This window comes from Xiphophorus hellerii, chromosome 5 (genome assembly GCF_003331165.1).
Source record: "Xiphophorus hellerii strain 12219 chromosome 5, Xiphophorus_hellerii-4.1, whole genome shotgun sequence".
NCBI lineage: Eukaryota > Metazoa > Chordata > Actinopteri > Cyprinodontiformes > Poeciliidae > Xiphophorus > Xiphophorus hellerii.
The window spans coordinates 22,469,447-22,484,955 of NC_045676.1; the positions used below are offsets into that span (position 1 = coordinate 22,469,447).

The 15,509-nt window shown below is 40.4% G+C and overlaps 3 protein-coding genes across 5 annotated transcripts; all 3 read left to right on the forward strand.

Annotated features, from left to right (window-relative positions):
* Nucleotides 1–1,021: 1,021 nt before the first annotated feature.
* LOC116720649 (guanine nucleotide-binding protein G(I)/G(S)/G(O) subunit gamma-10) lies at nucleotides 1,022–5,533 on the forward strand. 2 transcript variants are annotated; one of them, XM_032564026.1, is made up of 3 exons: nucleotides 1,022–1,252; nucleotides 1,704–1,830; nucleotides 4,253–5,533. In XM_032564026.1, exons 1-2 carry the CDS (start codon nucleotides 1,163–1,165, stop codon nucleotides 1,827–1,829), a joined length of 216 nt encoding a protein of 71 aa, XP_032419917.1. In that variant the 5' UTR covers nucleotides 1,022–1,162; the 3' UTR covers nucleotide 1,830; nucleotides 4,253–5,533. The 2 variants fall into 2 exon arrangements, with proteins under 2 accessions (XP_032419917.1, XP_032419916.1); XM_032564025.1 differs by having other exon boundaries at nucleotides 1,024–1,252; nucleotides 4,250–5,533.
* A 230-nt stretch (nucleotides 5,534–5,763) lies between these two features.
* LOC116719594 (afadin- and alpha-actinin-binding protein B) lies at nucleotides 5,764–10,507 on the forward strand. Of its 2 annotated transcripts, none has more exons than XM_032562142.1 (13): nucleotides 5,764–6,017; nucleotides 6,104–6,155; nucleotides 6,267–6,346; nucleotides 7,078–7,146; nucleotides 7,220–7,337; nucleotides 7,415–7,493; nucleotides 7,585–7,705; nucleotides 8,001–8,133; nucleotides 8,219–8,322; nucleotides 8,402–8,563; nucleotides 9,072–9,180; nucleotides 9,317–9,485; nucleotides 9,827–10,507. In XM_032562142.1, exons 2-13 carry the CDS (start codon nucleotides 6,104–6,106, stop codon nucleotides 9,918–9,920), a joined length of 1,290 nt encoding a protein of 429 aa, XP_032418033.1. In that variant the 5' UTR covers nucleotides 5,764–6,017; the 3' UTR covers nucleotides 9,921–10,507. The 2 variants fall into 2 exon arrangements, with proteins under 2 accessions (XP_032418033.1, XP_032418032.1); XM_032562141.1 differs by having other exon boundaries at nucleotides 7,585–7,738; nucleotides 9,827–10,506.
* Nucleotides 10,508–10,994: 487 nt separating this feature from the next.
* Nucleotides 10,995–12,523, forward strand: nanos3 (nanos homolog 3). Its single transcript, XM_032562144.1, has one exon. The coding sequence runs from the start codon at nucleotides 11,268–11,270 to the stop codon at nucleotides 11,898–11,900; it is 633 nt and encodes a 210-aa protein (XP_032418035.1). The 5' UTR covers nucleotides 10,995–11,267; the 3' UTR covers nucleotides 11,901–12,523.
* Nucleotides 12,524–15,509: the final 2,986 nt, after the last annotated feature.

A 15,509-nucleotide genomic window follows, 5' to 3' on the forward strand; every position in this document is an offset into this window, starting at 1 on the left:
AAAAGAAGTCATTTCCGCAGTCACCACATGCTTACTCAGGATGAAGAGCTGTTGCAAAGTCGATGACTTGCGATCAACTGTCTGCCACACAACCTTAACTTCTTAACTTGCAGATCTCTACTGGCATTATTCTCTCTGTTAGCCTTCAGCTTTTTTTTTCTCATAAAAAATATATATATATTTGGAATCCACCAGTTCTTAAATTAATTAAGTACCTAATTAATTAATTACGATAGATTTGGATTAACAAAGCACCATGCCAGTCACTTTTTACAAGTAGAAATTGATATATAATATACCAACGCGCTGACATTGGGTCTAAACACCGGAGAGGTGCAATGGCAAAGAATATAAAGCTGCTGGAGACTAGTGGTTTAAAAATACCCAATAATGATTCCTTTTTTTAACTTTAAGTACATTAATACAACGTTAATTAAACAATTAAGTGTTGAAACACTTAATCACAATTTTTACTTTGTGTGTTATCCAGATCATAGTTGTATAGAATAATACAGACAACAACTTGATGCAATTAATTGTGGCACAATGGCACAAGGAAGGAGGGATTGCTGAATCATTTGATGCAACAGACTGTTCACCTTTGCCACATGCTTGTTGAAATGTTTTTGAAGTTCAACATAGAAGAAGGAAGGCATGAAATGGTTACGCATAGGTATGAAATAAGAAGCCAGCTGATTCTGAGTTGCATCTGCTTTGATGAAAAAAAAAATGCTATGAGTGATTATTGTTCATTTTTGTTTCTGAATTAGTTTGAAGATTCACCTGAGCATGTTACACAATTGATAAAGCAGCAGTTCTTTGAAAGCGTCCCCAGTCTGGTGTGAAGCTAAATGAGGTGGCAAACAACCACTGAAGGTCACGTTTTACCCTGTTTGCTGTCTAGGAAACTTAAAATAATGGCCCATATTTTTATGGGCGTTTCCTTGGGAACGGTGGGAAGATTACGTGGTTGACGGACTTGCTGGCCAATAGGAGGGCTCGGATAGCGCAGTGTGGGCATGGCAACCTTCCTGCGCTGTTTCCCAGTTTAGTTCTGGGTGTAGTGCAGTTTTAGGTCTCTCTTCCGTTGAGGTTGTAGACAGCCGTCATAAAAAATACAAATAAAAAGTTGGATTTTTCTTAAACACCAACGACCGCCGCTATGTCCAACAACAACGCCAGCAGCAACTTGGTGGTCGCCCAGCGAGCCGTGAAGCAGCTCCGGTTAGAGGCCAGTACCCGGAGGATCAAGGTACGAACCCTCCGCTGACACACAAACACGGAAGACTTTTCTCTTGACCGTTGAAGCTAAGTTTAGAAATCACGAAAACGTGGATTCTGTCAAATGTCGATTTACTGAATTGCTGCCAAGCTACCAAAAAAAAAAAACGTAGCTAAAATATTAGTAACTCGCTGCTACTTCGAAGTTTTGAAGTTAAAGGCGTATACAAATCAAGCTCTCTGGAAATGAGTGGCGCTGTATATGAAAATGAAACATTTGAGGTACAACCACAGCTGATCCGCGGCTCCGTTGCTTGCAAATATTATGCAAAAAAAAAAAAAAAAAAAAGCAGAGGCGGTAATAGTTAGTGTTGGAAAAATAAGAAAACTGGCAAATCCCGAGCGCAGGGGGGCCAGACGAACACGGTTCATGTTTATGCTGGTCATGTTTTCACACCCACACCATATGTTGGGCTCCACAGGTGTCCCAGGCTGCCACCGAGCTGAAAAACTTCTGCATCCAGAATGCCAACAAGGACCCGCTCCTCATGGGGGTCCCCTCCAGCGATAATCCCTTCAGACCCCCCAAGTCCTGCTCACTGTTCTGAGGTAAAACGACTTTTAAGAAATTAAGAGGCGCTTTATACCACTGGGATGAGCCAAGTAGTACTTTTACATAATATTTATTCATTATTCTGCTGTTTCGACATGGGGCTGGGCGATGTGGCTGAAAAAGTATCATGGCAAGGGTTTCATAAAAGTGAATATCGATCATTATTGATTTGTTTTTTGTTTTGTTTTAAGTATCTGAAATACGGTAATAGTGTCTGGTGACTTGACCTTTTACTGTTTTATCCACAATTTATTCTTGAGCCGTTTTTCTCATCTTCTTTCACTCCACGCTGTTGTTGTGGGGGTGTTTTTTTTGTTTGTTTTGTTTTTTTTAAGCAGTTATCAGATATGCAAAATCTGAAACGGCCGTTTGTTGGCGTCACCAAGCTTGGTAAGAGGTTGAGCGGCTAAAGCCTTTCCTCTGCCTACATCTCCCAAGATGCTGTGCGGTACTGGATCGGAGTTCTGTGAAATTATATATATATATATATATAAAAGAAAAATAAATGATTGGATATTCTGTTGGACATATTTTATATTGATAATGATCACATGCCTATTGTGATGCATATTGCTATTCAGCGCTAGTCTCAAGGTCCCAGATTCAGGACAGGTTGCCAGATTTGTGTATTTACCCACTAACTCTCTGATTATCTTAGTGTTAAACAGTCAAAGGAGTCACTGAATGCTGATCTGTTAGACCTGGTTCAGTGTGAATGCTAAGGTATCTGCTATCTATAGAGGATACAGCTGCCTCTTGTAAATTAGAATATGACTCCATCCCCAGCTCACAACTTGTGAATTTTCCCCAATCTCTTGAATGAGGTTTGCTTCGCAATTCTTTCAATTTTGGGATTTGCTGTTATTTGTAAACTTCTTCCTTCCACCCAAATTTACATTAATAAGCAGTCTGAAGAGCCAGCTTCTTTAGCCATTTTCTTCTGTAAATGTCTGTCCTTCTCCGTGGTGTCAGTGACTGTCGGTCAGTTAACTGTCAGCTCACTGGTTTACCCTCTGATTGTGCTTGGCAGAACATAATATTTCAGTATTAGAATAGAATAGAATAGAATAGAATAGAATATACTTTATTGATCCCCAAGGAGAAGGCTTATTCTCCTTGGGGATCGTATTATATTGCTTATTCATTGACAAGCTACTCCGTCTGAGGTATTAAATATCAATAATATAAATATAACCATACAAAGTTTATAAAATACATATACATACCTAAGAGTGATGAGATTGTTCAAAATGACTAAATATAAATAAATACATATTTATTTATTTTGAGTTCTTGCAAGTGTTACCTTGATGATTAGGAGGAAGATCCACATTTCCGTAGTGCTATAAAGTTACCCTTTTCTAAACAAGGTGTGTTTTGGCAAATCAAAAATAAAGCTTGAATTGTTAAAAAAGAAAGAAACAACAATCCATTTGTTAAATAGTGTTTCTGTCCTTAAAACTATAGATGAAAAAAAAAAAAGTCAAAACAAGCAACAATTTTTTTTTAAAGCTCAATTTTATTTTTCCAGTCCTGGAAAAACTGAAATCAAATAGGATGCGTTTCGAAACGCTGAACGGACCCGGATCTACTTTCCTCAAAGAATATACACAGAGACTTCAGCTAACCATACCAATCCAACTAAAAATTAAATAAAAAACATGAAAAACTCACATTAAGGTATGATTTATTTGGACATCATTTGAGGGCAACTACAAACATTGTATGTCAGTGGCGGTTCTCCCTCACAGAGTGGCATCGCCTCTGCTTCTAATGTAAATAGAGACTGCTCAGAAAAAGGAGGCTTGTTTCTTCGTTTTTGTTTTTGGTTACTGTTCTCAAAGAGAAATTGGAACTGGCTAAAGTCGATATTGGAAGGTCAAAGTTTTACAGAAATCAGATCCAAAATTGTAAATGCTGCGTTTCTGATCCTGACCAATCTATCGATAACCCCGAATCAGGAAAAAGCACTAAAGACTTATTGTTTTCATTTGCTATCATTTTCATCAGAAACTTCCTCATGTTGGAAGTATGCAGCAGTTCCACATTGTGGTATTTCTGCTATTTTGAATTCTATTACAAAACAGGAAATCTCATAAACCACTTTTCTTCCTTCAGGCTGGGTGAGCAACCTATATGTGAAAGGCATGATGTGGAAAGGCTTAAGACATGTTTGGGTAAAGTTTAGTAATTGCCGTGTTGCAGTAATGGTGCTGGAAATTTCTCTGCTGTCTGCAGAACTATGTGAGCTGAGAAACGCCATAGGTGCCAAATAAAACAACAAGATATTTTCACTTTGAAGGGATTTGCCCTGTTATGGCACCAGAAGTATTAGTGTTCATGATGAAACAAGACTGGAACCCCAAAGTCTGATTGAATCATATTAAACGTCTGATTTTCTCTGCTCTCTTCCAGCAGCAGAAGGAACATGAAGGATTCCTCGTCCGTCAAAGCTTCACCTCACCTCTCGTCTGCGTCATCGTGGACTTGTTCTGCAGCTCCTCACGGGGGAGGGAGGGAAAACGCACTCGGTGCTGAAGGTTTTTCGGGGGTTGATGTCGATCTGCTTTTTTTTTTTCTGCCAAAACTAATGGTATCATATCTCCCATCTGTTACACGAAAGCACGGCCAAACTCGTACTTGTTCAACAAACAAGCAGAAGATGTTCCTGACACTAACTTGACTAATGATTAATCTGGCTTTGCCTAAGTGCTCGACATGTCCGGCATCTATTTACAGACTGTTACCGCTGTTTGCTTTTTCAGTCGGTGCCCTTCTGAGGGGCAGGTGGAGGGATATTAAACGTAAATTTGAGGCAGGTTCTGTCCCATCTGCACTGTTTTGTGTCGTTTATCTCTGTAAAGCATTTTAGAAAAGAAATAATGTCCAACTGCATTTCTGGCCAACTCACTGTACCTGTGCCTTTTTTAAAGATTCAAGTATTTAAGCGAAAAGTGTCACAGTGAACCTGAGGTACTACAACATGACATACTTTAACGTTAGGATAAGTGTTGGTTTGTTATTCTCTTGCTTCTTTGTTTCTTTCACTCACCTGTTATCTACGTTTCAGTCCTTTTGTTGAATCTCTTTATTTAAAATAAAAACACGTAAAGGCCTTACACTATTTGGATAGTGGTAGCAACTTTAATTTATTTCACATTGCATGAACGCTTGCGTCTGTATTGAAATCCTTCGGTTTTGTTTGTATTTAATGAGTCGGTCGTCGTTTTTCACGCTGGAATCAACCAAAAATCTTTCCTGCTGTCTGTTGGCGCTCGCCTTCGTTTTCTGTGCAACGTTTGAGTGATTAGGAAACGACAGAAATGCTGCCTGTAACTTTTTCCACGACAAAATCAGAAGGTAATTTTGGAAAGTATCACTTTTCTAATTCGTGACTGCTTTTTGACAGACAGGGCTTAAGGCATTCATGAAAAGTAGTCGCGCATATTTTGACGCTTTTCCATTCAAATGATTTGAGTGAAGTTGGACTAAATTGGATTTAAAAAGGATCATTTTATTGTCGATTGGATTGGCCCTTTGCTGTGACGGGTAGCTGCTGGACCGGATTTGCTTTGTCGTCAAATACTAGAAATCTTCACAAAGCCACAAGAATTACTGTTACCTGTCACCCCAATGATTTGTGATGAATGCAATGTGTTTGTATGAAAGGAAATAAATAAAATATATATATACTTGCAACATGTGTGTTTTGCTCTTTTTACTGTTTTGTTAAATAAGGTATTGAAGCACAACTCAAAATGTTCTGAGAAAACATGACATTTTTCCGTGTGTAGTCGTCTAATCCTGTTAAAATAATTAATGTCACACGCTGACTTCATGTGAATCTTCTGACCTAAAGCTGTTTCTGCTCTTCCGGATGTGTTGAACACGCTGACTTTCAGAGAGCCAGCCGAGCGTGTCTCATAATGAGGGTCGCTGTCATGACCTCTTGTGCGTTTTTCCACAGCTTGGCCTGTAACGCATTCAGGAGGAACCCTGAGTGAGAAGTAGTTACTAATACGAAGCTTTACAGGAAACCTCTTGCTCAAAGCATGACCTACCTCGTGTGTATTGTTGGTAATTAGCAGAAGTGCTGTCACCTGGAAATAAAAGCAGCAGCAGCTGTGAGCAGGTCTGACTGCTGACGGCTGGAAATATACACACAGGCGTGTTAACCTGAAATGTACGCATGTATGGTTTGTCGATCACGTTGCTGTGCTCATAGTTTCTACGTGTTCAATTCATGAATGTGATTTTATGTGAATTTAGATGGCGTACAGATTTGACCAGAGCAAAGTTGGTGGAAAACAGGAACTTTCAGGTTTCATTTGAACTTATCGTTCATGTGCACATTGATACCTTTATCCACATTAGCACTGAATATTCTTTAATGTTCCCCTTTTTTTCTGTTTTGGTTTATATTACGCTGCAGATTCGTATCTCCAGAGGGACCCAAACACTTCCTGGTGGGCTGACGGACAGGCCTGCAAAGAGCAAGGAGATTCCCTCAGGGTGGGTAAAAGAGAGGCTCAACTACCAAGCAAACCACTTGTCCTATCGAGCTTACTTCACAGCCTTTAATCTTTTTCTCCATTTTCTGGTAAAGTCATGAACATAAACTCTTATTGTATTTTATGTGGTAGCGTCACACAATAATACACATTTGTGAAACGGAAGAAAAATGATGCTTAGTTTCTCAAATTTGTGGTGCATGTTTGCAGAATGGCACAACTCGCATAGAATGAACGGGTGACATTTGTCAACATACATTTTTATATCTTGCCACGGATTTTTAAATGGGTTCAGGTCTGGACTTTGACTGAGCCATTTTAACATTTGAATGTGCTTTGATTTAAATTAGGAGGGTCAAATTTGGCTCTTCAGTATCTTATCGAGTTCTACTCATCTCTGCCTGAAATGATTAAAATCAAAGCAATTTAAGGTTTTACACTTGCATGAGGAGGAGCATCATGGCGAAAGCTGGAACCCTCCACTTGTGAAAGTAAAATCTGCTGTGCCTCACCTTGACATTTGGACATCAGTTCTGATGTCAGACAAAAAAAACATTTAAAAAAAAATACAGATGGGTTTTATTTACGGGAATGAGAGTAAAACTGACTGAAAACAAATGCGTCATACTCTCCGTTGGTATATCTCACACAACACCCCCTTGACCCAAACCAAAAAAACGTGAAAGGTCAAAGGGTGTGAGGACTTTTTCATGGAACTGTGTCATCTTACAGGAGCAGCTCAGAGTGACGGATGAGCATGTGGCCAGGCTACAGGGAGATCTGAGATCTGAGCGTTTAAAAGTAAGCCCAGTACTTTTGAGAGCGATAACTTCCTGATCGAGTTTACCTTAAGTGGCGCTTTCCCTCCTGTCAGAGTTCCCGTCTGCAGCTGCAGTGCAGCCAACAGGAGGCGGAGCTGAAGCGCAGAGAGATGCTCTGCAGTAGACTGAAGGAGAGGCTCTCACAGCTGACTGACAGACACAAAGGGCCATGTGAGACTTCAGAATCATTTCAAACAAACTTATTTAAAATAAGATTTATCGCATCGTTTTCTTTGTTCCTGATGCAGCTATAGAAGTAATAAACTTCCCTCCTGGAAGCAGAGGCAAAAGGGAGCAACTCAGCAAATCGGTCAGGTTTACTGCCAGGTATGTGGACGGTTGCTTGTTAAAGGTCGCTGAGGTTTTGGCCTTTTGAGTTGGACCTCTCCTTCAGACTGCAGCTCTCTCCTCCTGACAGGCGAGAAGAGGCTGCGCTGCGCCTGATGCTGGAGCGCAGGGAGGCCGAGCTGAGGGAGGCCATGAAGCTGCGCCACAGCCTCACCACTCTGCTGCACGCACTGCGAGTCGACATGGAGCAGGTCAGAGAAGGGACGAGTGGCCAGCATCCATGGGTCAGTCCAGAAAAGGAAATGCTATTAAACACTAGTAGCATTAGTAGGTACACATAGCACTACTCTGCTCAAAACGGGTCGGTTCTTTTGTCTCAGTCAAGTCCTGAGTAAAGTCAACTTTTAGACATCAGTTACATTAATACAAACAAATTTATAAACGGTCAGGACAAGCCTTTTTAACTACAATTGAAGAAACATGACGTGTGCTAAAAAGTAGATAACCTGGAGTGAAAGTTACTGATCTTTTTTGTGGCTGCCACAGTTTTTGGATGTTACCCAAGATGGAGAGAAAAAGTTGGAGGAAACTGAAGCGGCGCTTGGCGAGCACCTGACTGGAGGAGTGGTTCAGAGCTGGAGGCTGGTGCAGAAGAAGCTGCAAAGCATCTTGTCCGAAGGTGAACGGCTGACAATAAATCTCGTGAGGTGTTTTTGTAACCAAACCAGTCGTCAAAAGCTGCAAGGAAATGATTCTGTCTGCAGGTCAAACAGCTGCTGGTACCGACCACGATAAGCTCATAGCTCAGCTGGAGATCGAACTGAAAGAAAGTCAGGAGGTGGTTAGATTGCAGCAGCAGCTTCTGCAGGTATCTGCCGCCTTTTTGTTAAAACTTTCAGTGAGCCATGAACGGTCTGAGGGAGACCTGCTCTGGCTGCTTCTCATAGGACAGCCTGGTCTCCACGGTCCCATCCGAACTCTCGGATTCCTACTTTTTGGAGGAGTGGGAACGTCTTCAGATGTCCTGGGCAGAGCTGACTCATCAGAGGAGGACTTTTGAAAGGGAGCGCCAAGTGTTTACCGACGCTGCCATTCGACTGAGCCATGAGGTAAAATGGGGTTGAGGGTGAATTAGGATTATCAGTAATCAATTATTCTGGTGATTAATCAGATAAAAGCAAGGTACATTCTACAGATTTTTTTCTTTTATCATTTATGCCTTTTTATACAATATTGGAAACATATTAAACAATGCATTTTTTTGTTAACTAAGAAAATATTTAGTTATTTAATAAACTAGTCCACTATAGTGGACTAGTTTGCTTAAAATGTAAACTAGTCCACTGTAAATATGGTTTAGGCTAAACCATACGTTCAGTTAAAGGTGTTGAATGCAAAATGTGGGTTTTTTTCTTTTTTTTGTGCAGTTTTGGCCAAGTTACTGCTCTGAATATGTTTCAGCAAATGGCCTAAACTCGGTTATTTAAATAATTTGTTGTTTCAGCCATAGATTAAAACCATAGGTTAAATTAAGTGGTTTGTTGTCGTGGGAGACCTTGCCTGTCAAATCAAGCACTTATTGAAATCATTCTACAAAAATGTGTATTTTGTCCACAGCGGCGTGACTTTGAACAACAACGGGGCCTGTTCTTGAAGCAGCAGTATCTGTGTGATTCGCCTTTGTTTCAAAGAGAAGCAACAAACCGGAGGGACAGCAGTGCTTTCAGTGAGTAAGGGTTGACCGTGTTGGGAATCATAAGCAAGGGACTGGATGAAGGTCCAGACTGAGACGTGTGACTCTGTGTACTTGTATGTTTTATGTTCAGCACATTAATTTCACCTTTCAAATGTCTGTGGTGCAGATTTCTCTGGTGTGGGAGGAGCTAACTTATCCGGCTGTCTTCCCATCAGTCCATCACCCAGCAACTCTGGGAACGTTGCTGCTCATGGATTACATGAGGGAAGGGTCAGAGTTCAAACGCCCAGCACACCTCAGCTGTACTCCGCTCTCAATCTATCATACAATAACCAGTTAGTGTTACCACAAAGTTGGTCAAATTTAATATGCAGTGCTTTACGGAGGTGTTTATATAGCATTTGATGTTTCTTTTTGTTTTGTTTTTTTACGACCTCACAACTACGTCAAGATCTTTAGTTAGAATGTGAAAAAGTACAAATTCTACTGCAAGACGCTGTTTTGAGTTCCTGTGATGCAGGGCCTCCATCTTGCCCCAACCGTCTCCTGACCAGCCAGCTGTGCAGATGGTTCAATGAAGAGTTTCTCAATTTAAGGATTGAAAGAGTTTTGCTTCATATAATTATCTGGCTAAGCTCAGATCTTCATCAAGTTGAATAATGCTCTTCTTCCGCAGGTCCAGAGAAGCTGATCACCGCTTGGAGACGTGGGAGGGCGGCGTTGACAGGAGACCACACACAACCTGGCCTTCATTTTTGAGCTGGTCGTGATACAAACTGCTGCAGTTAAAGCACATTCCACCTTCAGTATTTGTCTTTTTAACAAATTTAATAAAAGCACTTATTTTGTTTTTAAAACCTGGTTGTCGATCATTATGCACCGCTGACTGATGTTTTGAGACATTCACTGAATCTTACTACAAGTAAAATCGTCTCCTGACCGCCAGGCTCATGACTGCTTTCTGACGTTTGTTTTCTAACTTGAATTCGAAAGCAAAAGAAACAATTATCCAGTCTTAATCTGGAAGGACAAGAAGTGCTATTTTTTCCATATCATAGTGTGTAAGATAAGCATAAATGCTATCTTCTGGCAATACCCAAGTAGCAGTGGATCAACACACGGAGGGAATATTAATAAAAGGCAATGAACAAATGTTTAAAGGGCAAATACAGTGGCAATATTTTCTTGATGCTAGAACTTTTGATAATCCCATATAATTAAGACACTTGTCCCAATGAAGCCTCTTCAGCTTGTATGAGGCATCTGGAAGTAGGCCCATCTAGGTTGGGGTTCAGGGAGAAAATCATAAATCCTGTGTCATTCTGGGAGCACAGCGTCCTGTACTTCCACATAACGATACAGATACAACTACATCTGCGAATCAATTTTCTTGTCCAAAAAAAGTGTTTTAATGGAAATTTGTAGAGTGACTTCATGGATACTTAATGGAGAATGAGGAAATAAGCACTTTTGCAGGAAAGATCACAGCAGGAAATTGGAATTAGCTGTGGAAATAATAAAAAGCAAAGATGGGTTTTCTCCTTGTCCATAAAAGTTTTATCTTGTATGTTTAATTCTCAGTGTTTATTTTTGTGTCCTATTTGTGTATCACTTTGTTGACATCAAGGAGTATTTCGTTTTTAAAATAAAGAGATTGACACTGGAAATGTTTCTGCGTTACACTAACTTGGTGTAATTCTGCATAGACGCCATTAAAACTTACTAAACTATAATTATGGCGCTTCAGTAAACCATAGAAAGATCTGAAATGATCCAACAACATAATAAAGTTTGAGAAAGAACATTTTTGCCACTCTGACATGGTTCAGTTAAAACTGCAAAGTTTCCAATAACAATCAGATTCTGAAAAACGGTATAAGTTTCTAAAAGTCCACGAGTGGCAGGAAAGAGCTGGAATCATGTGGGATATGCTTAGAGGATAGTGAGAGGCGCACGCGTATGCTTGAGCTTTCCTGATTGGCTGTTGGCTCCCGGAGACTCCTCTGCTTGATTAGCAATCGCAAGTGTCTGTGCATTATTCGTCGTTTCACGTCTTTCTGGTAAAAACAACTCGCTCGCCAACCAGACGAGAAAACAAACCCAGGGAAGGAGACGGAATGAATGGCACGGTGTCGGGGCTCTTCCACCACCTACCGCGCTTCATGGAGTCAAACAGCAAAAGTTTTCAGCCCTGGAGGGATTATATGGGACTGTCGGAGACGGTCAGAGAGATCTTGAGTCGGAACAGCACCGAGGAATCCGCCCTGCCACATCTCAAAGCGCATCACTCCCAACCCGAGCATTTCAGCGGAACTTTAGGGTCGATGCGCATGAACGCAGAATCCTGCGAATCCCTGCTGTCTGGCTCCGCGGCTGTGCTGAACCCAGAGGATATGTTTCGGTTCGCACCGCAGTCAGCCAGTGCCGATCCGCTGCAGACACCTACAACTGGTTCGAGTTGTCGCCCCAAGGACCGCAGGAGTACCGCGAGTCGCTTCAAGGCTCCGGCTCCAGAGCCGCCTGCGCGCCCCTCTTCCAAGGTCTGCAGTTTTTGTAAACATAACGGTGAGTCCGAGCTGGTATACGGATCCCACTGGCTGAAGAACCAGGCTGGAGAGGTTGTGTGTCCCTACCTGCGCCAGTACGTGTGTCCACTATGCGGCGCCACGGGGGCCGGAGCCCACACCAAGCGATTCTGTCCCAAAGTGGACAGCTCCTACAGCTCGGTGTACACCAAGACCAGGCGCTGATTTAAACAAACAAAACAAAAAGAAACTTCCTCCCCCCTTTTTTTTCCTCCTTTGTGTGCATTTTAATTATTATAATAATTCAGTATAAGTGTGGCTTTTACTTTTGTGTGCTGCTTGCTTTGTATTCTTATTTGCATGCTTTGTTTTTGTTTTTGTGTGTGCATGTTTTCTGTTTGGAGTTATTTAATTTAAACGCTGTCGGTTTGCAGTTTTGAATTTTGTACAATAACTCAACAACAAAAAGACTGTCAGATATTACGGTTGGGAGGAGAGAGGACAAAAAAAAGGAAATGTTTGCTTTTTTTTGTTGTTGAATACTTTTAGAACATGGTCAACACATGTCCAGGTCCATATACACTTTACCAAATGCATTGAAGAACTATGACGAAACCAGCACTCTGGAAGAACTTCCAGCTTCACCAATATTACCTTTTTCTACAGTATGCTTACATAATGTGACCATGTCAGCATTTTAAGCTTTTAATGGGGCACCTTCTCTTCTGTGTACTGGATTCTGGGAGCATGTTTTATTTGGAATATTTCCTATTTCTGCCACTGTAGCTCATGTAAAGTTTGTAAATATTTCTGTGGTTCCAGTTATAAACAAGTGGCTAAACTTGAAATTGCACTTTTTTTTTCTTGTCATTGCTAGTATAGTGACCAACAGCTGAAATCTTCCACACGATGCTGTCCTTGCTTTAAAAATGCAAATCATAAAAAAGCCTCAGCGTGTGTTTAGAACCTTGTTATGTTATGATGTCAGATTGTTTGTCCGAATGCCTGGCATACATGTAGAAGTGTCTTAAGTTTACGGTGAGCAATGTAAGATGGTGGTGAATGTGTGAAAGGTAAGGCAGATATTTTATATCAAAAAGATTGCATATGGAAGTTGAATGCAAGAGGCTTCTCTCAACTGGGGAGAGTTTTTTTTTTTTTGCTTTACTACTTCCACATTTAGTCTTTTTCCAATCCATTTTCTTACACCCTTGTCCCTAGTGGGGTCGAGAGGTGCTGGTGTCTATCTCCAGCTAACGTTCCGGGCGAGAGGCGGGGAGCAGGTCGCCAGTCTGTCGCAGGGCAACACAGAGACAGACAGGACAAACAACCATGCACACACACACCTATAGGGAGAATTTAGAGACCAATTTACCTAACAGTCATGTTTTTGGACTGTGGGAGGAAGCCGGTACAGCCGGAGTACCAGGAGAGAACCCACGCATGCACAGGGAGAACATGCAAACTCCGTTTGTGCGTCCGTGCGCGTTGCTGCATAAGAGTAAACGCATACCTCTAACTTTAACTGTTTTACTGCATTATTTATGGTAGCACAGTTAGCCAGTGCTGACTATGAGTTTGTGATTTTCTTCATCCGTTCCAAAAACGGTCACTTAAATTTTAAACTCTTGTAGGGCACTGGCTTAAATATGTCAGCGGATGCCACCAAAATGTTAGATTTGTTCTTTGAGTTGTGGAAGATGGTGAAGTGTGTCCGTTGAAGAACACCGTACTTGGCGTCTGTTACGGTGCGCTGGCAGAACAATGGTCAGTATTTGCTGCTAATGCACTGTTAGACCTTTTATTGTAATTTTACAGTAACTGTAATTTTAAGTTACTGTAATTACCATTCTACAGTACCTTTACTGTTATGATTTTTCACAGTTAATTTTTACTGTGAGTGTGCTTTACAGTTATAACTGCTTTATTGTAAATGTAGTTTATAGTATAATACTGTAATTGTATTTTATAGTAAAGCTGGTCTACTGTAAACTTGTTTCACAACATAATGTCAGGTTTACTGTAAATTAAAGTTTACATTTTTTTAATATAAGAATATTTTACCATAAACCGAAAAATTTCATAAAAGAAATTTTAGTCCAAGTACTGTGAATAACAGGTATTTATTTTCAGCAGATTTGTAGAAATAAAATCCATTTACATATTCGCAATGTCATAAAGAACAATGTCACAATACAATATAATGTGTTGTAAAACAACAAAACCATAGAACACATTTCCTACATCAGAAGAACTTTTATTCCATTCGTCAAACAAAATCAGTGGGATCCATCTTGTGGAAGCTGAACTGTAAAGAATAAGACAGACAATGTGGGAGGTCATGAGATGGTCAGGAAGTTATCTACATTTTCAAATCGACAGGAAGGCTGACAAATTAAGCTGAAGTGACAATGTTCAAATGCATAAAATCTTTGTCATAAAGCAGCATTAAGTTGATAATTTGTTTTAAAAAAAAATCAATTGGACTGAAGTGATAATAGAAGCTGCATAAAGAATGAGCAGGACTGGCTTCACTTCAGGTTTTTGGATTGTTTATGGCAAAAGCAGTCAGTCAGTCTTCAGTAATTCAAAAGATTGCGTACTACAAATGTCCCCAAGGGGACGATGAAGTACAACAATCTTTTTAGTCATTTTGTTGGTGCTGACGGATTACTGCAAAGGTGTGCCTAATAAACTGAAAACTGCATAGTATAAAAATACACCACACTTAAACGACTACACACTTATACATTTCTGTGATTTATTAAGAGATGCAGCGACATCCACTTTTTACCACGGACACAGAAAAGATGTAGGCTACTCTAAAGGGCTATTGTGTAGGAATCACATGCCATTTATAAATAATCATTAAAATCATATTAAAAAGGCTAAAGTAAAGTCAGAGCATGCAAGATAGGAGGAAAAGACAACAAAATAATAAACATTTGGTAAAATACTTACCTAGTTGGAAGTCCTCCATTCAAATTCAGCGAGTCGTTGGAGGAAGGTGGTGATCCGGGAGTTGACACTGACTACTTTCCTCTTGACAAGACTTCCCGTCTTGCGGCTTGTACCGACTTTGGCTGTGCATTTGGTACCAACATCTGGATTGATCCTCACAAAGAACCTTTTAACAGAAATAAAATATATTAATTGTATTTTTTAAAATGAAGACGTACAATACAGCAATCAGCTATGGTTCTTCATCATCAGTCAAACTGTCATTAAATTTAATTCATAAATGGCTTGGTGTAGAGTACTTACCATTGTATCATCTCCAGCGTTGTGGATGCTGACTCCTGATACTCCAGATTGAAGACATAATATGACCCAAAAAAGACAGCAAGGACGCTGGCAAAGTCATGTAGTTGCTCAGGCTCGAAAAATACCTTCTCCTCCATACTGACCATCCACCGGGTTGCAGACATCAAGCTATTTCCTAAAATAGACAAACCCTTGTCAGGCTAACGCTAGTGAGTAAAAGTACAGACTACCATAACAATTACATACATTGCTACAAAAAAATTATAGTGATAGAAAATATTCCTCTTACCAAGCATGATTACCCTTGGTGTAGTGGGTAAGGTCATTTCCATTTCAACAGACATCTTGGTGGAAGATACCTTTAAAACATAAAAGGAAAACTCTCTTAAATATGAATTACTGGTAGTAATTTATATTTAAAGGGCCAGTTCACCCAGATTACAACAGGTTTTTGAGAACCTCACCCCGGAGACTAGACTAGACTTTACCCCTACATCCTGCTACCACTCTGAAACAGTGGATGTGAATGACAGTTTGTGGGGCTAAATGCATTTTTTAAAGCATTACATT